At 35.2% G+C, this 23,674-nt stretch overlaps 1 protein-coding gene and 1 long non-coding RNA gene across 5 annotated transcripts in view; one reads left to right on the top strand and one right to left on the bottom strand.

Moving 5' to 3' along the window:
* The window catches only part of LOC120228883, a 35,457-nt gene extending 24,977 nt beyond the window's left edge, over nucleotides 1-10,480 (top strand). The window contains exons 3-5 of the long non-coding RNA XR_005527618.1: nucleotides 1,487-1,569; nucleotides 3,605-3,701; nucleotides 10,212-10,480. This is a non-coding gene — a long non-coding RNA (uncharacterized LOC120228883). The remainder of the gene's footprint in view (nucleotides 1-1,486; nucleotides 1,570-3,604; nucleotides 3,702-10,211) is intronic.
* CAMSAP2 (calmodulin regulated spectrin associated protein family member 2) overlaps nucleotides 1-23,674 on the bottom strand; it is a 116,529-nt gene that overhangs the window by 16,332 nt on the left and 76,523 nt on the right. For 2 of the 4 annotated variants that reach the window (XM_039227511.1, XM_039227508.1), the window contains exons 4-9: nucleotides 23,554-23,637; nucleotides 14,042-14,074; nucleotides 11,069-11,210; nucleotides 10,626-10,765; nucleotides 3,617-3,710; nucleotides 1,532-1,625 (exon numbers count right to left, since the gene is read on the bottom strand). In XM_039227511.1, the coding sequence (XP_039083442.1) occupies nucleotides 1,532-1,625; nucleotides 3,617-3,710; nucleotides 10,626-10,765; nucleotides 11,069-11,210; nucleotides 14,042-14,074; nucleotides 23,554-23,637 (587 nt within the window). The remainder of the gene's footprint in view (nucleotides 1-1,531; nucleotides 1,626-3,616; nucleotides 3,711-10,625; nucleotides 10,766-11,068; nucleotides 11,211-14,041; nucleotides 14,075-23,553; nucleotides 23,638-23,674) is intronic. The other 2 variants (XM_039227509.1, XM_039227510.1) reach the window with 1 other exon arrangement.

Here is a 23,674-nt window from a genome sequence, read left to right as displayed (position 1 = left end):
CCTAGAAATAGTAATTACGGGGTAATCTAGCCTTGAAGTGGAAAGTTTCAGACATTTTATTTACTTTTAATGTGTGGGGTTTTTTTGAGAGAGCGCAGGGGAGGGGCAGCAAGGGAGGTGGATTAGAGAAAGAGAATACCAAGCAGACTCGCATCAAAGCCTGACGTGGGGTTCAAACCCATGAACCATGAGATCATGACCTAAGCTGAAGTCGGATGCTCAACCAACTGAGCCCCCAGGCGCCCCATAGAGATTTTAAAGATTTAATAATACAAGAGTTATAACCTAGAATATCAGATGCCTTCTAAATTTTCAAAGAAAGGAAATGTCACTATGTAACCAACCCAGGAAAACACTGAGGAAATTAACACGTGGTAGAAAAAAGTTTCCCACAGTGGGGGGGAAAATGTAGAGAAGCTCCTAGATCAGCAATATCCTAACTTAACCTCTTTGTGGAAAATCCCAGGCATAGATAGCTACAGAATAGAAAACTTAATGGAAGTGGTAAGACAATTCATAGTAGTAAATCAGGGGGTAAGCAGTAAAAGGGTTGCTTAATTTGTAGGAAATACTTTGCAGACATTAGCCAGTCAGAGGCACGTAGCCCTACAAAGGGGAGGAGGGTATTCAGAGGGTTCGGTCTTCTGTTGAGGTTCCAGTTTCACACTTATTAGCACTCCCTTGAGGGAGTTTAAATGTTGAGGAGTGGGTGACAGCTCAGTACAAGCCCATGTTTTTACATTAAGCCAAGAATTCATAAAGAAAGTACTTTCAGTGTCTTATTCATCATGTTTAAAATGTATTTTTAATGGATCTGCTTGAATTTCTAAAACACCATAAAATACATAGATTTAAAACTTTAAAAAAATCAGATAAATTAGGGAGTCCAAAGTCAATATAAATGTTACATTCTAATAAATACACATAAAAAGCTACTTATAGGATCTGCTGAAAAACATTTTTAAACATGTATGGGTCAGAAGTCAGGATTATCCTGATAGTAAATGTTTACTTTGCTTTCAGTTCAGTTCCTGATATTAAGAACCAAAGCATTACATATCAAGATTTAGTATTACAATAAACATTTTATTGTGATCTTTGATTAGCTATAGTAACCAGCAAACAAAATAGAGAAAATTAATGTCAAAAGATTTTTAAAAAACATTAAAAAATTTTTAAATACAAATAGAATTTTAAAATTTTCCACTGAGGACTAAAAGTTGCCTAGAGTTAAGCAGTTCTCAATTATAAACAAGTTCTATAGCAAAAGTTTGGTTTTGAGCTGGTTATTTGAACCTCAGAGTGTATTCTCCCACTTTTAAGTGTGCTTCTTAAAAGCCTATTTATGAAACACTCATTTCTGTGTAAATTTCAATTACATTTAAGTTAAAACAGGCTATAACACAGTAAATTAATTGAAACTTATTTAGTTCAAAGTGCAACTGAAAGTTTAAAAACTAACAAAATGTTATTTTTATTTCATTAGCAGGTAGAATGGAAACAGTGAGGATGAAGTCATCCTGGAATCTACCTTGAAGTGAAGTCAGAGCTACAGGAACCATCCATGAGGTTTGCTTTGGCAGCATTCAGGATGGGAACTGAAGGCATATCGTCTGCAGGTTCAGCTGCAATGAAAGATAACAGCCTCAAAATTATGTACTTAGCGTGTTTCCAACATTATTTCAAGAGTTAATCTCAATCTTCCTTTAGTTAAAATTTTCTTCTTAAATAATTTTCAAAGGTAAAATTTAAAACCCTTAAAGTGTTCTGGCTTAAAAAAATTCACTTGATTAAGGCCAAGTGGTGGGGGGTGGGTGGGGAAGAGGCCTAACATTAAACACAGATATTTAAAAATAAATCTGAATGTCTCATTTCACTAAAGCTTTCACAGAATCTCAGTTACATACAGTCATTTTTGTTCCTTTATGAAATAGCTGGTATTTTAGTGATCAATTAAGAGAGAATTTCACTGGTCAATATAAACCCATTGGTTGAGTTTCCAGTTTTGTAAATAACTCTGGGGAAGACTCTATTTACTTTTTGCCTTTGAAATGTAATAGTGGGCTTCACAGATAAAAATCCCAGAAAGCAGGGGGCCCTGCATGGGTGGCTCAGCTGGCTGAGCACCAACTTCGGCTCAGGTCATGATCTCACGTTTCATGAGTTCGAGCCCCGTGTCAGGCTCTGAGGCAACAGCTTAAATCCTGGAGCCTGCTTTGGATTCTCTGTCTCCCTGTGTCTCTGTCCCTTCCCTGCTTGTGCTCACTGTCTTTCTCAAAAATAAAACATTTTAAAAAAAATCACAGAAAGCAATGTCTGTGGAAATTCTATATTAATTGTAAAAAGTTGTACAAATATTGGTTATGACATCTTGACTAAATTACTAAAGATACCTGACTTCACTTCATGGCCTTAGGGAAGGATCTCAGCTTATTTGTAGGTGTTCTTTGATACATGATGGCTCAATATTCAGAGTCCTCCTTAAGCAGCTTAGATACGGAACAGATGAAATACTCTTTTTATTGGGTATTTCACAGAGTTCTCCCTGAGATGGAAAGCTGGAACCAAGCTCATTCTACTCACTAGAGTTACATGCCTCTCCTTGGACTACATATTTTTTCCTCCTTCCTGATCTCTTTCTTTTAATTTTTTTGGAAGGGAGGAGATAGGGGAGGAAAAAAAGGTAATGGTGAGAAAAATACCAAAATGTGGAGCCTAGGAAAGCTGCAAGGTAGCTGGGACACACAACAATCACATTTTGTGTCTGGCAGGACACCCACTGGAAGCAGAAAGAACTGGTCCCATAGTTATGCTGGAAGAAAATTCTTTCTGTTTGTTTTTTATTTATTTTTGAGACAAAACAGAGCACAAGCAGGGTAAGGGCAGGGAGAAAGAGGGAGACACAGACTGTAAAGCAGGCTCTAGGCTCTGAGCTGTTAGCAGAAAGCTTGACAGGGGGCTCAAACTCATGAACTGTGAGATCATGACCTGAGCTGAAGTCAGATATTCAACTGACTGAGCCAGCCAGGAGCCCCTGAAGGAAAATTCCTTAGTGGAACCAAACTTATAATTTAGGATCCTTTTTCCCCAACAGAAATAAACCTCTGGTCTCCTAATGGAAGCCAATAGAAAATTTGTTTGTTTTAGAAAAATGAAAGATTTTTTTTACTCTTTATTCCAGGTATCTTTATAGTAAACACCTTATTTCATATCAGTTTCCTTATTATGTGTAATCAATAGATCATGGTACTATAATCACAAAACATACCAGGCTTTACATAATATATATATAATCCTTTTTAGGGTTTAATGGTAAATTCAAATTCTAGATTAAAGCCAAGCCATCATTTAAGTGGATTCTGGGTAACAATATTAAAAACTCAGAATCTAATGGGGAATAAAAGCTAGAGATGGGGATAAAGATGCAGCAAGAACAAAGGAGACAAACAGCTGAAGCTAAAAGTTCCACAACAGAAGGCTTCAGATCCAGAGCCGTTCTCTCCTGCATCCCATGTCTCATCCCCTGTTCTGCAACAGTAATGGGACTCCCTCAAACAGAATGACCAGGTGAGGTTACATAACTTTCCATTTTGTTTGCTCACAGAACACTCACTACCTCCTTGTGGACGAACAACACGAGGCTGAACGAACGATGGCTTCACAACTTCAAACCACCAGAAGAGTTCTGCCATGAACACCAAGTAATTACTCTGTATAAGAGAGTTAAGAAAATCAGAAGAAAAATTAGGCAAAACTTGACCAAGAAAGTAATGATAAATACAGTTTTCTTCTGTTTTATCTATTAAAACAGAGGTTTAAATCTCATTCATTCATTCATCACTGGAGTATATCTACTGTAGGCTATTAAATCTGGCATAGAGAATTAGCACTTCTAGGTAATATTTATAACAGCTATTCAAAACCTCTTTGCTGCTTTTCTCTACATTTCCAGAATGGCAATCCCATTTATGTGTAGAACTTTAATATAGAAGACACTCTTCATCTAAAGTCAGTACAAAAAACTTAAACAGGGGCGCCTGGGTGGCTCAGTCGGTTGAGCGTCTGGCTTCAGTTCAGGTCATGATCTCACGGTTCGTGGGTTTGAGACCCGCGTCGGGCTCTGTGCTGACAGTTCGGAGCCTGGAGCCTGCTTTAGATTCTGTGTCTCCCTCTCTGCCTCTCCAAAAATAAATAAATGTTAAAAAGATAAATAAACAAACAGCCTTTGACACCAAAGAGTGGCTCTTTCCAGATCCGTAGGTATTTCTCCAAAACTTAATCTGGTATCTATGTGCTTGATGATACTAAAACTCAGTAACAGGCACTAAATAACAAAATGATTCTAGATGGTTATGGATCATTAATTTTGAAATGTACAGAAACATTTCTATAATTTATCTACCTAACTCTGAAAAGGTATTAATAAGGTCATTTGCCTTTTATGATTTATATTTGAAAATGTGAATAACTTTTAAAATAACTTAAAATGATAAGAAATACAAGAAAAGACTAAGAGGGTCCTCAAAAGTACATTTCTACTACAAGCTTATATTTTAAGATGTATATATCATAAAAGCTATACACATGAAAAATTGTTTAATTGTAGGCATCTGGTAACTTTAAAATACAGCACTATACAAAATCTATTTTTATAACTTAAAATAATATGCCTTTAAATTGTGGGTATTTGGCATCTAATAAAATTGTTACTATTGATTAATATTAATTAAATGAGTAAGATCTTATTTCATATTAAATTTCAGTTTTCAAAATTATCATTGGAAATGTCAGTGTTTTCCAATGCCTTGCCTTCCTCCTACCTATTATGAATAATCCTCAGGGTTCTATGTACTCTCATGTAGAGTTCATCCACTCTCTGTTTTCTCATATTTAAGATGGTGACTTTCAAATATTCATCTCTTACCTGATAGTTCCAGAAGGATACTGTGTGTGTAGGAAGTGAGGGAAAGAGAAGAATCAAGGATGACTCAGGTTTTTGTCTTCAGTAACTTACAGTACCATTTAATGGAATGGGAAAGATTGGGATAAATAGGTGGTGGTAGGAATTCTGAATAGCTTTTAGATGTTCATTAGACATTAAGTGGATTTGTCAGGTAGGTGGCTGAATGTGGGAATTTGGAAAGTTTCCTACTTTCAGCATTTGCTTTGAACTATAAATTCCCAGAATATTCAAACATACACAATATATACTATTTTAAGCAGTAATTAAAATTTGTTTTTTTTTGTTTGTTTTTTTTTTTTTTTAGAAAGGAAGTAAGAATGCTCACAATCCTTAAGGCTGTGTGTTGGATCCTATCCCACTTACCTTCTCAGAACTTTACATTTTAATTATATTTCTTTCTCCTATATATTCTTCCCCTCAACTGAATCCTTCCTACTTGGCTTTTAAACATGCTCAAATCTCCCACATGAAAAACAAAAGAAAATCTTCTCTCTGTAACTCCGGTTTTTCCTTACTCCCACCTTCTTACCTCTTCACACACTCCTCTAGGGTAGGCCTGTGCTAACAATCTCCTTTCATCCTTCCTGATCCCTAATCCACTCCAGTATGGCATTCAGGTGCACCATTCCTCCAAAACCGCATTTGCTCAAGTGACCAATGATTTACATATGCTGCTAAATCACACAGATTTTTCAGTCTTCATCTTACTTGACCTCTCAGCAGCATCTGATACTCCTGATGTCTCCCCTCTCTGAGAATTACCATCCATGCCCATCAGCTGCCAAAGGACTCCTGACTGTAGTTACATATGCAGTGGTCTACGAGTCTATGGAGCATTTTCTCTTGGATATCTCAAAGCCACCTCAAATGTCCAGAACTGTACTAGTGATTTCCCCCACAAATCTAACCTTATTCCAGTCTTATCTCACTGAATGGCATCACTATCCCAGTATGCAAGCCAGAAATCTAGGAGTCATCCTTGATGCCTCCTTCCTTCTCCCTCCACATATCCACTTTATCACCAAAGCCTGCAAATTTTGCATCCTAAATAGTTGTGGAATCCACTCATTTCTCTCCGTGTTCATCATAATTACTCTGCTTCAAACTGTTTCCATCTCTTGTTTAGAACACAATAGCTTTTTCCTTGTTAAGCCAAACAAAGTTTTCAAAATATAACACCCCTTCCTCTCCTTCCACTACTCTGGGGAAACTGGTTATGGGCTTTAAAAGGGTACTTGATTGGGTCCCTTTTTAATTTCTCCAGCTTCATCTCATACCACATTCTCCAGGGTTCCTCATGTTCTCTATCAGACTATAAAGCCTAGAAGGACAAAGCTCACGTTCCTGAGGAGTCCGTGGGGGCTCAGCTAGTTAAGCTTATGATTCTTGATTTTGGCTCAGGTCATGATCTCATGGTTGTGAGATGGAGCCCCACATCAGGCTTTGCTCTTGGCATGGAGTCCTCTCGGGATTCTCTCGCTGTCCTTCCCCTGATCATGCACACACTCTCCCCCTCTCTCAAAACAAACAGAACCAGTGCCTGGTACATAATAGATGGCCAACAGTTAATGAATGTATAAATGAATGAATAAATGTATAACAAAAAAGATCACCTGGCAAACTACCAAATTGTTGACAGGCAGTAGTATCTCTGGGAGTATGATCACTGTGATTTATAGTTTTTCTTTACACCTATCTCCACAGGGTATTTTCTAAAGCCAAAGTATAAAATTATATTTAAAGTATTGGTCCTAGATTCCACTATACTAGTATAGTTAACTGAAAGCTGTCTATATCTTTTGGAAAAACACTATTTAAGTGTTCAACTAAATTGTCAATTGATAAGAAATTAATATTTTAAGGACTTCGGTGTTTGAAATCACTAAGCATGGGAGAAATGCAAACCAAAGCTATAAGGAAGTAATTACTTCACACCTGTTAGAATGGCTATCATCAAAAAGAATAATAAGTGTTGGCAAAGATGCGGAGGAAAGGGGACCCTTGTCCATTGTTGGTGGGAATGTAAACTGGTACAGCCACTGTGGAAAGCAGTGTGGCAATCCCTCAAAAAATTAAAAATAGAACTATCATATCGATCTGGCAATTCCACTTTTGAGTATTTATCTGAAGAAATGGAAAACAGGATCTTAAGGACAAATCTGCATTCCTGTATTCACTGCAGCATTATTTATCACAGCCAAGATACATATATATCTATGGAAACAGCCTAAATGTTTGTCAAGAGATCAATGGGTAGAGAAGATGTGATGCATATATACAATGGAATATTACTCAGCCATGAGAAAGAAGGAAATCCTGCCATCTGCAACAACACTGATGTATCTTGAGGGCATTGTGTTAAGTAAAATAAGTTAGACAAAGAAAGGCAAATTCTATATGATTTCACTTATATGTAGAATCTAAAAAAGCTGAACTCCTAGAAACAAGTAGAGTGGTATTTACCAGGGATGATGGGGTTGGGGAAATGGGGAAATTTTGGCCAAGAGGTAAACACTTCCAACTCTTAAGTGAATAACTGAGAATCTAATGATTATAGTTAATGATACTATATTGTATAATCAGTAGTTGCTGAAAGAGTAGATCACCACAAAAAAACAATGGTAATTATGTTATGTGGTGGAGGTGTTAACTAATCTTCAGCGGTAATCATTTTTCACACTTTAAACTTATACAATATTGTATGTCAATTATATCCAATAAAGCTTGGCAGGGAGTTGGGGGATAGTTCGGTATTTTTTTTTTTTGGAAGATACCATGTTTGGCCACAAGATGTCAGCATAGCAAGACATAGTTTTTCCATAACTAAAGGTTAAAAAAATCATTTCTTTCTGAATTTATGATTAAACAGCAATAAATCCATTACCATCTTCCAGGCATTATGCCAAATTAATTTCATTTAGAAGCTTTAAGACAGTCATGCAACTATACATTAACATTCTTAAACAATGTAAACAATGCTAAAAAATACAAAGAACATAGAATATAAAGTATGCTTTAACTACTCTCCCCTAAATTCTATTCACACTCAGAAGAAATCACTGTTAACAGTTTTCTGTTTATCTTTCTAATTGACCTTTTCCTATGCATTGATTTGCATACAAATAGAAAAAACTGTTTTTAATATATAAATTATATCATGCTATTATAATGTTTGCTACTTTAATAACCTCTTTGAGAGCTTTCTGAATCAGTAAAAATACCTACACCTCCTTCTTTTAAACAGCTTGGCTGTATAACAAAATATTTTAATTATGGCCTTCCTAAGATGAATTAGAAGTTTCTAATTATTCACCATCCACAGTCCTCATACATGACTTCTGTGCATTTCAGATTTGATTAGATAGTGGCACACTGCCACCTAAAAAGCCCATGCCAGTGTATACCTCCACCAAGAGGGGAAGAGAGTGCTCATTTCCTTTATTCTCATAAACACTTGTTACTACAGTTAACCAAGTGACAAGGTGCCCAGTATCATGGACCAAGCATCCCTTAAAGGCTTGAAGTCTTAAAATATTCAATGAAAGTCAAAGTTGATTCTAATAATTTAGCAAAGAATACAGAAAGTGACCAAAGCCGCCTCTGCAGACAGTTGTTTTTTTTCTTAATCCCCTTTATTTTACCCATCCCTCCACCTACCTCCCCTCTGGCAACCACTAGTTTTTTCTCTGGATCTAAGAGTCTGGGTTTTTGTTTTTTTTTTTGGTCTCTTTTTTTCTTTGTTCATTTGTTTTGTTTCTTAAATTCCACATATGAGTGAAGCCATATGATATTTGTCTTTCTCTTTTTTATTTCATTTAGCCCTATACCCTCTGGGTCTATCCATGTTGTTGCAAATGGCAAGATCTCATTAATTTTTATGGCTGAGTAATATGTGTGTGCATGTATACTTCATCTTTATCCATTCATCTATCAATAGACACTTGGGCTGCTTCCATATCTCAGCTATTGTAAATAATGCTGCAATAAATATAAGGTGCATATTTCTTTTTGAATTAGTGTTTTCATTTTCTTTGAGTAAATACCAAGTAGTGGAATTACTGAATCATACATATGGTAGTTCTGTTGTCTAAGGAACCTCTATGTGGTTTTCTATTGTGGCTGCAAGTTGCATTCCCACCAACAGTGCACAAGGGTTCTTTTTTCTCCACATTCTCACCAACACTCATTTCTTGTCTTTTTGATTCTAGCCATTCTGACAGGTGTATCTGTCAGTTATCTACTTTAAATATGCCTGATGTAAGAAAATGTCTTTATATCTGGATCATGCCCAACTAAGTTGATTTAAATATCAGGGCTAACTGTTATTTATTGGTAGTACAAGGTAAACATCTTAAACAAATGTACTTGATCTTATGTCTCCATGTATTTAATGAGGTGATTTCTTTGTGATTACAGAGGTGGTATTTACATTTTTTAACAGGCAAGTTTAAGAAAAGCCATTAACAAAATATATATGGAAATAGTTATTCCCCAACTTCCATTTTTATCAAAATAAATTAACGTTTTTCTTTTGATGCATCAGATAGTGGGGAGTGGGCACTATTTTCTGTCAATAGAAATAGTGGCTTCTTTTGGAAATGCCTTTACCATTGGCTCTGTCTTCTACCTGCGATGATCCAGAAAGGAGTGAAAGAAAAACAGATATCAGAGAATAAGAATTTAAAGAAACCCAAGGCACTAGTCTTATGGTAAGAGGGGTCCATTAGCAGTTTCTATTAAGGCTGACACTGATTGAAATGATAAAAAGCTGTTCCTCTCAGCCATACTTAAAAAAAAATATCTATCATAAGATGATTTATTCCTAAAATCCTGAAACAGAAGTGGTCAACTTGGTCTGTAAAAAGACATAAAGGAACTTTGTAGTTACGGGCTGCTGGGAATAATGAGGTATTGTGTCACATCATGAAATTCTGGGACAAGTAGCTGCTTTTTAACTTGCAGCTTGGAAGCAGTTATGCCTGACATACATCTCTCATCACTACTACAAAGTAAGTTCCACCAGGACAGATCTTTGTTTTGTCCACTTAATTATCCCAAGCATACAGACTACTACTAGGTGCTCAATAAATAGTTCTTGAAAGAATAGCAGTAAGCAGTGGCCTAAAACTCACAGGCAGTGTGTGTACGCTATTCTGAAGCAAAGGACAAATTCATGAAATTGAATTCCTTTTTAAAAGGTTCATTTCCAGGCTATTTTAACATTTCCTTCCCTTCTTTCTTTCCCTAGGTTTTGTCTCAAGTCCTAGGACCTGAAAGATTCCTTCTTCCGGACGTATTCCATGGTCCTGTTGAGTGGTGAAAGTGGCCAGAACCTCCTCCATGCTCCCACTACGCTACACCAGCATCTACCGAAGACTCAGAAACACGTACTGGCTTATCCTCCGTCTTGCTAACATTAGGGCAACAGATCAATTTTGTATTACAACTTTAAGTTAAACTTTGCATTGTAAAAGAAACCTATAGCTAATAATGTATTTAAAAACACACACATAAAATAAGCAGAAAAATAAAACTTTTTTCAAAAGCTCTTTTGACTGATATTAGTTAATTTGTCACATTACTAAGCCATTTATATACGTTTAGTTATATTTTTTCAAAAAACTTCGAGCAAAACACCACAAAACCCACAAGAATAAATTACCTTTATGGATGAAGCAGCATACAGCATGTCTTCCAGGGTGAAATGGCAACACTGGTTCAAATATTCTTGGCAAAATTCTTGAATCAGCTGCAGATTATACAGGCTATCAGCCAAAGACATGGTTTCTTTCAAACAAATATCTTCAAACAGGAAGAGAGCAAGGTGATGACTTTGGGTTAATTTGATAATATACATTTCATATTCATCTTATAATTAGTGGCTTAGAACAAATGCACAGTTATGTGGAATCTGGTTTACACACGTATACAAACAGAGTACTCATGACACAAAAAGTCTTAGCACTGCCATACTCAACTATCTTCCTCAGGATGATACGTAAAAAAGTTCTTTTTAAAAAAGTCTTCATTACTTTCTAAATACTGTTGTCTTAATATCTGTTACCATCTATCTGTAGTCCAGCAGGATTTCACTGGAACACTTACCCTCTAATCTGACCACACCAGGACAGTAAAAATGAATAAGAGCAGCTAGAGCACAGCCATCTGTACCATCTTTCAACAAATTTTCTACTAATGGGATGCAAGGCAATTGCTTGAGCAATGTTTGCTCCTTCCTATAACGAGCCTACAATAAAAAAAAAAAAAAAAGATGGAAATAAGTGAGTACTAAACAACATACATGAAAACACCATTACATCAGTAATGTAAATCAAGAGAAATAAAAGCTACTCACCAACATCCTTCTTTTCTAAATAATACCAGATGTTACCAAAGTAAAATACAGAGCAACCGCATTACAGTTTCAAAGTACTTAATATAACATGACATTGCCAATTTACATGAAATGACACTGAGCCTAAACATTTAAATATAAAAGCATCACAAACTAGATTCTTATCACTCTGTATCCAAATCGTCAGTTCTGTTCTTTTGTATATAGTAAAATTCACTGATTTTAGTGCTAGCACTTAGATCACAAGTGCTTACATGGTAAGAGCAAAAGCACTTCTTGAGCAGAACTGTAAGAATTCTCAAGACGGGGAGCAGGTATAAGAATATAATAGTATTCCTACAGGAAATCTGGCAATAAGAAACATCACTTTGAGGAACTGGAATGTCACCAAGATCTTCTGGCTTGATATCTGAATGTTAAGATAATGTAAATGAAGTGTAATAACTCTGAAACTGCAAAAACCCTCCCAAATGAGGTTTTGTTCAAAACAGAGCAAATGTAAGGATTTCTGTTCCCCCTCAGAAAAACAGAAGAAATCTTTTGTTTTCCAAAGACTGCCTGGTGTGACCAGATACAACTTTATAAGACAGTTTTCTAACACTGAGATGTGCTGTACAACTCAGTAGTGACAAGAACGAGCCCTTGAGTCAGATGACCTAGGTTCAAATCCTGCTTCTGCCACTTACTGGCCCCGTGATCTTGGACAAATCACTTAAATTCTCACCTCTCAGTTTCCCCATATGTAAAACGGGGATAATAATAGTACCTGTTGCATAGGATCACCGAAGATGAAGTAAGGTGACCTCCGTAAAGTGCCAGGCACACTGCTGGGCACACAGCTGGCAATAACTAAAGGCTGGCCTGCTACTAGCCACTAGCTTTTCTAAAGCCAAGAAAATAATGCTGACGACTTAATGAAGATGCATACTGAAGCATTTTCTTAGGAAAATTTGTGATTATATTGCTTACTGATATAAGTTTTTTAAAAAAGTAATCAAAACTAATTGTTCTTCTAACTGCATCTGAACTGGTCATCTCTACATTTTAGAATTAAACTATAATTATGAAGTAAAATACTTCTGTGAGAATGAAAACAGAAAAATAATTTACTGAAAGAGAACATTTACTATTAGGTGAAGTTAATTTCCTTTAAATGATATCCCTCAAAAAAGTACATGCATTAATGAAGAAATATTTATTCCTATTTCTCACTGGCTACCCAAGAACAAGAGTCATGGAACATTTTTTCCTTTTGAAGATTTTCAAGGAGCTTGTTCTTTTTAATCAGTGCACACTAGGCATCTGCACTGAATGGTTATGTTCCAAACTCAGAGCACCAATATTCAGAAAAAAATTACATATGTGCATTATATAAATTCTTTGATGGATTGATTTTAATATCCTTAGAAAATTTCCTTACTTTGCTGCTAGTAGACAGTTTAAAATTCAACCATGAAAAAAGAGGAGAGAAGAGGTGAAGGGGTGGGGAGAGAAAGAAAGAAGAAATCAAACAGTAGCATCTTCTAGCCTTAAGCTACCCTTCTCACATTTGGTGAGCCACAATTCCAGATCCTTACACCCCTTTCTCCGGCCAGCTAGAAATAAAATAGTCTCCCTCTTAGAAATCCTCTAAACTGGCTGGGCTCGTTCCCAAACTTCCCAGACCTCTAGAAGTAGCTTGTTTTCACCCTACAATCTGAACTGGACTGAGTTGAGCACACAGGGTCATGAAACAAAGAACTGAATTGTGTGATTTGTCCTACCGCTCACTGCCAAGTAGCACTTCTATACAAGGCGCGCGTGCGTGCGCGCGCGCGCACACACACACACACATACACACACACAGCTTTATAAGGCTTCAGCAATAAATGTCAATGGTTTAGAAAAGACTATCAAGGATTTATGAGTGGTATGCTAAAACATTTTCCTGAAGTTTATATCCTAGAAGATGTATCAGGTAAATCAACTTTTAATCTTGAAGTCCTGTACAACTCCCATTTGCAGTGCATGAAAGTTATAGAGTCTTTTGCACTTTATCTTACTATATGGCTTTATAAAGTTACTGCATGGAAACATTCCCTATTCTTTCTACAAACTAGAAATTTAGCATTTAAAATGGGCATCATATTTTCCTCTTTTGACATTACAGTTTATTTCTAAGTTGTATCTTTATTTCTGACGGTATAAAATATTTCCTAAGTGGTCTAACCACCCAGATTTAATCCTGAAAGAATCACTCTTCAGGTCAAATCAGAACTGAATATACTTTAGGTCCAATACTGGTCGGACCACAGAGAGTATGTCACTTTTCATCACACAAAACGTGTACCTTACAACTCAGGCTCAAAGGAAATGATTTTTTCAAAAAGATTTTAAAATACAAATAATTTACATATACATTTATACTCACTTTTCCTAAAGTTATTAAAACTAATGAGAATCTTTATCCATACATTTTTTTATACCTAGTTACTGGCAGTCTGTAAATATCAATAGGACTAGCAAAACAATGGTTACCTTAAACTATTTTTAAAGCTTCTAATCCAAATTTTGGCTAGGTTTTTTTATCTTTTTATTTTACATTATGATCAAACACCTTAAAGTCCAATCTCTAAGCGGCAACTAACAGAATTATATGAAATGACTATACCAGCAAGACATAAACAATACCATTCTATAATTTCAATTCTGGAGAGCAAAATGAAGTAGCTGGACAAACTTACTGGAACCAGTTTCCAAAACCATTTGGAAGGAGACTTCAGAGGAAGCAGCAGGGAAAAAAGGGAAAGCAAAAGGTAAAGGGAAAATTCATCAGAACGATTTTCAATTAACAAGTGACAGTAAAGCTTCTGAAAATGGAATTCCAAGTTTTCTCATATTTTAAAATGTTAGTACTTTTTAAATACGTAAGTTCCTAACGATAAAGGCCTCTACCTTCTCCTCCTATCTTCTCTCCCAATACAAAAATTAATTTTTCAGATACTCAGGATATTCTGTATACTTTGGCAGCAAAGAATCTTATTTCTGAGTACTAGAATAATTTATCATATTAAAAAATAAATCTAGGGGCACCTGGGTGGCTCAGTGAGTTAAGCATCTGACTTTTGATTTTGGCTCAGGTCATGATCTCACAGTTCGTGAGTTTGAGCCTTTCATTGGGCTCTGTGCTGATGGCGCAGTCTGCTTGGGATTCTCTCTCTCTCAAAATAAATAAAAAAACATTAAAAAAATAAATAAAAATAAAAAATCTGTATCACAAAAGGAATGTAGAAAGATTCTAGAGCTAGATTTGCAATCATTATCATTCTTGAACATTAGTAAACCAAGTCTGATTAGGCAGTGTTTCTTTCCAAAGAAAAAAGACTCTATCAGTAAGTACATGAATAAAGCAAAGAGTATTGTAGACTTGAAAAACATAATCATTTCTTTTAAGTAGATGAACAATTTCATTTAATTAATGGAGGGAAGACCAGTTAGCAATTCTTACTAAGATTTTTACAGAGTCTCTAAAGCAAGCAGCTACTTATATAGAGAGAATATGTTATTAATTTTATTATCTAGAGGTATTCCAAATATTTTATTTCTTCAAAATGATAAGTAAAATAAACTCATAATTTCAGTTAGTATGAATTAACAATTTGTGATTGTTTATCTTCGTATTTCCTAGCACAATTTCTAACAGCCCTGAATAAACATTTGATGAATGAAGCAAACTAAATGGGGTTGGAGTTAAAATTCATATTCAACTTTTATGTAGAAAGTTTATCCTATAGGGGTTCCTGGCTGGCTCAGCCACTGTGACTCTTGATCTCAGGGCTGTAAGTTCAAGCCCCACAATGGATGGAGACATTACTTAAAAAAATTTTTTTTCCTACATAAAATTAACTGTAAAAATAAGACTATTTGGAAAATAATATAAAGTATTTTCAAGAACTTCAAAAATCAGAAAAAATATCATCTCAAGACTCAGAAAAACTCCAACTTTCCATATAGAGAGAACATTTCCACTAAGTTTTTCTTACTGCATTAGGAAGAATAACCTTAATAATTTTGTTGCATGTATTTTAATCTCTCATTTAGCCAGAAGTTTTTGGCAGCTGCAGTTATGATAACCATAAAAAGCACAAGAGCAGAAGCAAAAAGAAGGAAGCCACGTGTCAGTATTCCAATGGATAACAGAAATTTCAAAAACAAGGGTTTTCTTGGTTTTAGAGACTAGAAAAATCCATTATACAGAAACTGATAAAAAGCAGTTTATTGTCAATTATTCAAAACAGGAGATGTGTAAAGGTTCAAGTTACTCCATACATCTTGTAAAATATTCAACAGGACTTTTACCAATTCAAACTGCTCTGGCCTTCTTCCCACCTCTCCACTGACCTAATTTAGTCATAGCAATCCTTTTCAAGAAAAAGGAAAACCAACAGATTGGCTACCAAAGGAAATATCACTTAAAAAAAAGTAAATATACTAAAAGAACAAATAAATATCTATGCTATCCATAGTTATAAACTCATACTTAAATAAATTCAAATATATAGCAAAAATTTTCTTGCTGAAAGACAACTGTATTTCTGAAGTGAACAGCAACTTCCCCCTCCTTTTAATTTTCAGAGAACAATAAGGCAAACTGCAACCTCAAATCCTATTTTAAGATAAACTTATGAGGCCAAAATATTTTAAAAGGCCATAGACAATAAGTGGAATTTTTTAAAATTTTTATTAAGTGCTTACTAATGACAGGGGACAATCTGGGCAGTTCAGACTTTCTGGAGTAGTTCTCATTTCCAGCATTCCTTTCCACTGTCTTTAACACATATTTGGCTCATCCTAAATTTTGGTTAGTTGTTTTAGGATTGCCATTAGTACTCCCCAAGCAGCTCTATGTCATCCTCCAGGTATCTATAACCACTCTGGGATTTGGGATAATTCCTGAACAACTTCTAGGTGTTCTCAGCCACTTTGGAAGGATGCTGGTTTGACCTGGCCTTTCTGGGAGACCTCACAAAGTTGGAATTCTTTAAGGAGTTAGTCATAGCTGTGACCCAAATCTCTGCTCTTCTGCAGGTCCAAGAAGAGAGCAGGTGCACTGCTGATAGGAGCGTAAAATGATACAAACCCCTTGGAGACTTTGGCACTAGGTACCAAGACTACAAATGCATTTACCTTCCAATCTAGCAATCCAAGTCCTAGGGTATTTACCCTGAAAATCCAAGAATACAAAAGGACATTATTCTTTGTAGTATTATTTCTAATTGCAAGATACTAAAAATTACTTAAACGCCCATAGGAAAGTGGTAGAAGAAACTATGGTACATACAGAACAGAGCACTGTGCTAAAAAAAAAAAAAAAAGATGAGGAAGACATCTAGGGACTGTATGGACTAATTTCCAGGATATACTGTTAATGCAAAAGATTGCAAAAGATTAAATATATTTTGTTAGAGGGGAAAGAAACAAACATATATATATAACAAAAAACAATATATGCTTACTTCTGTAAAAACAAAATCAAGGATAAACCCACTGATTACTCACAACCCACAAGGGTTAGTGGGGAGTGAGGGGGAGAAAAGAGGTAGAAGAGATAAGAGGAGAGAGGAATACCTTTCTGAGTAGGACTTTTGTGTAGTTTCAACTTTTGGAATTAATATAATTTGGAAAAATACAATGTTCTATATATTCAAAACACAAAATCAAATCAACAAGGATGGTGCAAAAAAGCCATTAAAACCATATGAAAACAGAAACAAGTAAACCCAAATATATTTCAAAGGAAAAACATAACTACAATGAAGTGTGTATGGAGCAGAACCCAAGCAACTTTAGAACACGGCATTCTGACCATATACTTACTATCAATGTAAAGAAAGAAGATTTATATTGTACTTCATGAGATGATGGATATTAGCTAACAACCAGTGCTATATGTCAATTACATCTCAATACAACTGGAAAACATATAAAAGCATTAAAAGGGTAAAACAAATCAAAAAAAAAAAGAAGAAGAAAAGAAAAAAGAATTGCAAACAAATCTTAAACTCTTCAGTGGTTTCTTTTTCATATTGGTAAACACATAGCAACTCTGAAACTACTATATACATATTGTAGGATTGAGCAAATTAGTACAGTTGACCTGGAAAAATACAGGCTTGAAACTGCATAGGTCACTTCCATATGGTTTTGTTTCGTTTCGGTTTGGTTTTTTGATAAATACAGTACCATCTTGGAAATATATTTTCTCTTCCTTAGGATTTTTTAAATAACATTTTCTGTTCTCTAGCTTACTTCATCATAAAACTACAGTATAAAACACATATAACATACAAAGTATGTGTTAATTAACACTTCATGTTATCAGTAAGGCTTCCAGTCAAGAGTAGGCTATCAGTGGCTAAGTTTCTGGGGAGTCAAAAGTTATAACCAGATTTCTGACTGCATAGGTGGTTGGCACCCCTAAGACACTGCATTTTTCAAGGGTCAAATATAAATATCAAAGTATGTCATCTCAAATTACTTATAAAAGAAAAATAATAACCATGAAGTGAAGAAACCAGACAGTATCTTAACCAACTAATGAAAATATCACCTAGTAGGGGCAAATGGGTATCATGTACTCTGGATATAATACTGTGAGAAGGACACAATTTATATAGCATTCCAGTCTAGGAAAACAGAATTTCAGTTTAATTATGAGGAGATATGAGAAGAAAACAAATTGAGGGATATTCTTTAAAATGTCAAGGTCATGAGCAAAAAAAGAATAGCTAAGGAAGCAGTCCCATTTAAAGAAGACTACAGATATGACCACTAAATGCATGACATGATCTTGCAGGGAAAAAGAAAATTATAATGTGTAATTGAGTGCTACTGGGACAAGTAACAAAAGTGGAATATAGGCTGTAAGTGTGATCAAAGTATTATTCTGACATCAAATCACCTGTACTTTGGTTATATAAACAAACAGCCTTGATCTTAGGAAATACGTACTGAAGCATGAAGGGATAATGAGATATGATGTACGCAACCCTCTTTCAAATGTTTCAGAAACATTTACATAGATATGTTTGTGTGTGATGTATGTGTGTGTGTATATATACATACATACATGCATACACACAGATATATAGAAGGAAAGTTAATGTGGCAAAATGTTAGATTGATGAATCTGGGTCAAGAGTATACAGGTTCTTTCTATCTTGAAATCTTTCAGAAGTCAAAAAAAAAAATGTTCTTAAAAAGCTACATTAATGGGATACCTGGGTGGCTCAGTCAGTTAAGCGTCTGACTTCAGCTCAGGTCACGATCTCACAGTTCATGAGTTTGAGCCCCGTGTCGAGCTCTGTGCTGACAGTCTGAAGCCTGCTTTGGATCCTGTCTCCCTCTCTCTCTCTCTCTCTCTCTCTCTCTCTCTCTCTGCCCCTACCATGTTTGTGGTGCATGTGTTCTCTCTCTCTCAAAAAGAAATAAATATTTTTAAAAATGTTATATTAAGTCTATACCAATCCAAATCTTTGTAAAGTCTGTATCCAAATGCACAGGATCTATAGACCTGTTAAAGAAATCTAATTTTTTACAGCACTCTTAGGCAAAGATGAAAATCATAGTAGTAGGATATCTAACCATATTTAAGTCTCTCCAGGGCAGTCACCTTTATAAAACATTGCTTGGAGAATGAAAAATGTCATGGTACCACCTCTGGGTTTTAAATATGTTTAAAGTGCCAAGTTCCTCATTTAACTAAACACGTTGATAAGACAACAGAGGCATATTATAGATTGGGAAGTTGCTTTACCAGTAACCAAGAGTAAATGACTATGAAAGAAAAAAAGTATACTGGCAATAGGTATAAAGAAATGAATCAGCACTGACCACAAAAGTCTACACAAGAATAACCTATAATCATAGAATAGAATCTTAGGGGTAGAATTCCTTAAAAATGATCTAATTTAGACAGGTCAAGTCTTCAAAATTATTGGACTAAAATAATGGTATGAAAAAGAAACCAGGAAAATAAGTCTAAGAATCAAATCAAATGATGTCTCTGAGAATGATAGACTATATTAGAACATTAATAACATTCTTAAGTGGGCCTTCAATGTGCTAAAATGGGTTGTAACATTTTTAAAGGAGCACAGACAAGGTGGCATTTCCCAAATGTATTCTACTTCAGAATCTTTCTTTTGGGGTGCCTGGCTGGCTCAGTCAGTAAAGCATATGACTCTTGATCTTAGGTTATGAGCTTAAGCCCCACGTTGGGCACAAAGCTTAAGAGCTTACTTAGAAAAGAAACAAACAAAACTGGATTTAAGAAAACTTAAAAAAATTTAAAGTTATTAAAAAAATTTCTTTCAAATAGTATCTAAAGTACTGTTTGAACAAACAGAATTTTAAAAGTAGGTCATAGTTTTTAATTGCTAAGGAATTTTGGTCAAAGTTGAAATGCATATGGGCTGAGGTAATCAAGCAAAGATGTGGAAGCATTCACCCACTGTCTCGCTGGGGAGAGTGTGGCTATTTGGAAACTATACCTTTAAATGAAAAGCAACTAGAGCTCAGTTAATTTCTTTTCTCCAAAGGTAATTCCTTCATCCAATTCCCACCCATCTAGAAAATATCTCACCAGTATTTCTATATTAAAAGTGGAGAATGCTGCACTGAGTAGACCTGTATCTTTTAATACCACAAGAAACAAACTTTACTCTCTATAGAGTTAATACTGTAAATTTAAGAATACAAACCCAAGAATATCCAAATGGTCTACTTACTAATTCCCAAACATTCCTTTTACTTGTAACTTATGTTATTCCCTTTGACCTAGTGTCCTCCTTTGCAAATACCATAGAACCAACTAAGGCCATATTCAAGTCCCAAATCTTCTAGAAAACCTTAGGTATTTCACTCTCACAGTTATCATAAATCTACAAGTAAATATACATATATGAAAGTTTATGATAACCAACTACTTAATATTTTCACTAACCTTTTGCTTTGAATTCCTTTTAATTTTACATATTGAGAAGGAAAAAATTTGAGAGTCATTTTAGTCACAGAACTTAGAAACCATTTAATTCAACTTTTAAATTTCTGTAGATAAAGAAAATGAGGCCCAGAGAGGTCAAGTGCCTTGGTAAAAGTCATGAAGCTAGTCAGTGGCAGAGCTATTCTACTTTAAGTTTATACTCATTGTGTCATAACATTCTGTACAAACTCCTTAAGAGAGAATGAACGTTGGGCTTAATGTCATGGCTATAAACTTTAGACACCTTTTAAGTAGGGTTGCCAGATTTAGCAAATAAAAATATGAAATGTTCGTGCAACTTACACCAAAAATTTCTTGGTGTTTATCTGAAATTCGTATTTAACTGAGCATCCTCTTTAGAGTAAAAAGGAATATTAAAAGCAAAAAGAGCAACTTGAAAAGAAAACAGAAAATAACATTAGTAAACTGTTTAAACAAAACCATTTCCTAAAACATGGCACTGCTTAAAACTTCCTTCCTTTTAAGGACACCAACCAATCCAACAGTCAGAAATATAACATAAGCAGATGTAAAAATCTAAAGAAATAGCTTTGGAATTCTAATTTTGGTCCAGCACTAACAACATACCGTGCAAGTATCCCTCAACGTATGTATATATTTTACCAACAAGATGGCTATAAAAAAAAGTTTCATAAAATAAGATTTTACTGGACATCTAAGTTGGGAATAGGTAGGCAAGAACAAAAGGGAAGAAATATCCAACACCATAGGCTCTGTCTAGAGCTGGATAAATCACACACAACAGGCTAGCACCTGGGTCACTAGGCAGGCTAGCTTAAGTAGGTGCCCGGCGTGGCAACTTCTTACCAATCGTACAGCAATAAGGAAGAGCAAAGTCATGCTATCTCTCATCCCTACAAGGAGGAAAGGATCAAGAATGTTGCTTTTAAGGAATAAAAATCAAGAATGAAACGATTACATTTCCAGTCAAACTAACTAGTTCAAATGCCAAAAATCTCAGTGTTCGGTAATAGAGATTTCTTTCCCTAGTTTATGCTGTCACAAAGTGGTTCTTCGTAATGATGACACCTGTACTTTGCAGTAAGACAATGTAAAATTGACGCTGTCTCTGTGAAATTCTCAGAGATTCTAACGATGGGAAAAAAGAGAAAATTCACTTGAGAATAAAAATATGTATTGTGCTAAAATAAAAATATGTATTAACCCACATATTTAAAAATGAATCATTCCTTCATTTACTCAATCACTCAACAAAAATTTCAGAGATTCTAATGGGAAAAAAAGAGGGGCGCCTGGGTGGCTTAGTCGGTTAAGCATCCGACTTTCGCTTAGGTCATGATCTCGCAGTTCGTGGGTTCGAGCCCCGTGCTGGGCTCTGTGCTGACTGCCAGCTCAGAGCCTGGAGCCTGTTTCAGAGTCTGTGACTCCCTCTCTCTCTGACCCTCCCCTGCTCATGCTGTCTCAATCTCTCTCTCCTAGAAATAAATAAAAAACATTTTTAAAAAAATGGGAAAAAAAGAAAATTCATTTGAGAATAAAAATATGTATTGTGCTAAAATAAAAACATATTAATCCACATATTTAAAAATGAATCACATTCATTCCTTCATTTACTCACTCACTCAACAAATATTGGTCATGAGGTTAATATGTGAAATTGCATGGGGAAGTGCTATTAAAACATCAAAGTGGTAGTGGCGCCTGGGTGGCTCAGTCGGTTAAGTATCCAACTCTTGGTTTTGGCTCGGGTCATGATCCCATGGTTCATGGGCTCAAGCCGCATGTCGGGCTCTGTGTTGACAGTGCAGAGCCTGCTTGGGATTCTCTCTCTCTCCATCTCTCTCTGCCCCTCCCCTATTCATGCTCTCTCTCCCTCCCTCTCTCTCTCTCTCAAAATAAATAAACTTAAAAAATCGTTTAAAAAAGCATCAAAGTGGTGTAATACAAATAGTGTCCAGATTCCATACAGCTTTTCTTAAAGCTTACTTACTCTGTTTGGAATATAAATGGCATTTATCCCCAAAGAAATAATGTTTATTGGGTCCTAGGCCAGCATATAAAATCCCTATTTACTTCATGATGTGTATGAAATACTACAGGATTTAGTCATCATGTATAATAAACAAGATTTCTATGGGAAAAGGCCATTACTGTTATAACTTAGGATGATGCCATCTTAACATATTTCCAATTAGTCAGGAGCAAAACTGGGGGCAGAGGTTTCAACTCCTACGGGATGAGAAAGAGAAAAGAAGGGAAACTAATAGGAAAGGATGGGAGGAAGCAGGAGGGAAGAGAGAGAGGCAGAAGGGGGTAGAAGGGGGAAATGAAATATGTGATCTGGGAGATGAAAAAAAAGATTTCCATTCTGATCTAAGGGAAAGGATATCGACAAAGTTAAGATGAAGAATCAAGTATGGACACTATTTTCAGGAACTAGTCAGTAAGCTAAATGAGGGAATTCACAGTGATCCCAAAATACCAAGTTTAGACAAAATTTTAGGTGGTCTCCCACAAGTTTTCTACTGAAGTTGATAATATACAAAATAGTTTTCCCTTTCCTTTCTATTTTGTCTTTCTCTTCTTACACAGGTATCAGTGACCAGGAGCACTAGCCCAAAATGAATAGAAAAACTGTGTAGTAATAAAGTTGAAATAATCCAAATGGAAAATAAGGTCTCTGAATAATTCTAATTTCTTATACTTCAATTCAATTCAAATGCTACCCAACATAATAAGAGCTCTCATTATAACAAAAACACAAATTTTCAAAGAAGGAAACTCTAAAAGCCACATGAATTTTTAAAAAATGATTCCATATTAACATTTCTTCTTTCTTCACAGAATAACCATATGTACAACTTACAATTCCTGAAATGTATTTAAAAGGTTAGTCTTATTATGAGTAATTGTATGGCTGGTACACTGAAAATGTGTTCTTGTTGTTTCATACATTTTGCCAAAGGCAAAACCATTATTTCTGCCAAAAGTACTCCACAAATTGAGTTCTAATCATTAACAATTTTTCCGAAACACCTTCACCCAATTAACCTTCATTTTGCACTTCTACTTACTTAGTATTTATGACCTGCTTTCTAGGGCACACTTAACATCACCAATAAGTAATTTAATGAACATATTTATTAATTAATATATGTACTTCCCAAACAATACATATATGTGAGTATACACAGTCTCATAAAGGCACCTTATTTTCTTTGAAATATATACCTTTTGACCTCCTGGAGCTTCAACTGTGTGATGTTCTTTCAATTTCTGTTCTTGTTCCATAATGTCTTTCAAATGTTCATTTACCTTAAAATATAAAAACACTAATTTGAACTTATATTCA

This window comes from Hyaena hyaena, unplaced genomic scaffold, assembly GCF_003009895.1.
Source record: "Hyaena hyaena isolate Hyena2069 unplaced genomic scaffold, ASM300989v1 scaffold_28, whole genome shotgun sequence".
NCBI classification, from domain to species: Eukaryota; Metazoa; Chordata; class Mammalia; order Carnivora; family Hyaenidae; genus Hyaena; species Hyaena hyaena.
Note: the sequence above shows the minus strand (reverse complement) of the source record. Positions and strands in the feature narration are given on the sequence as shown.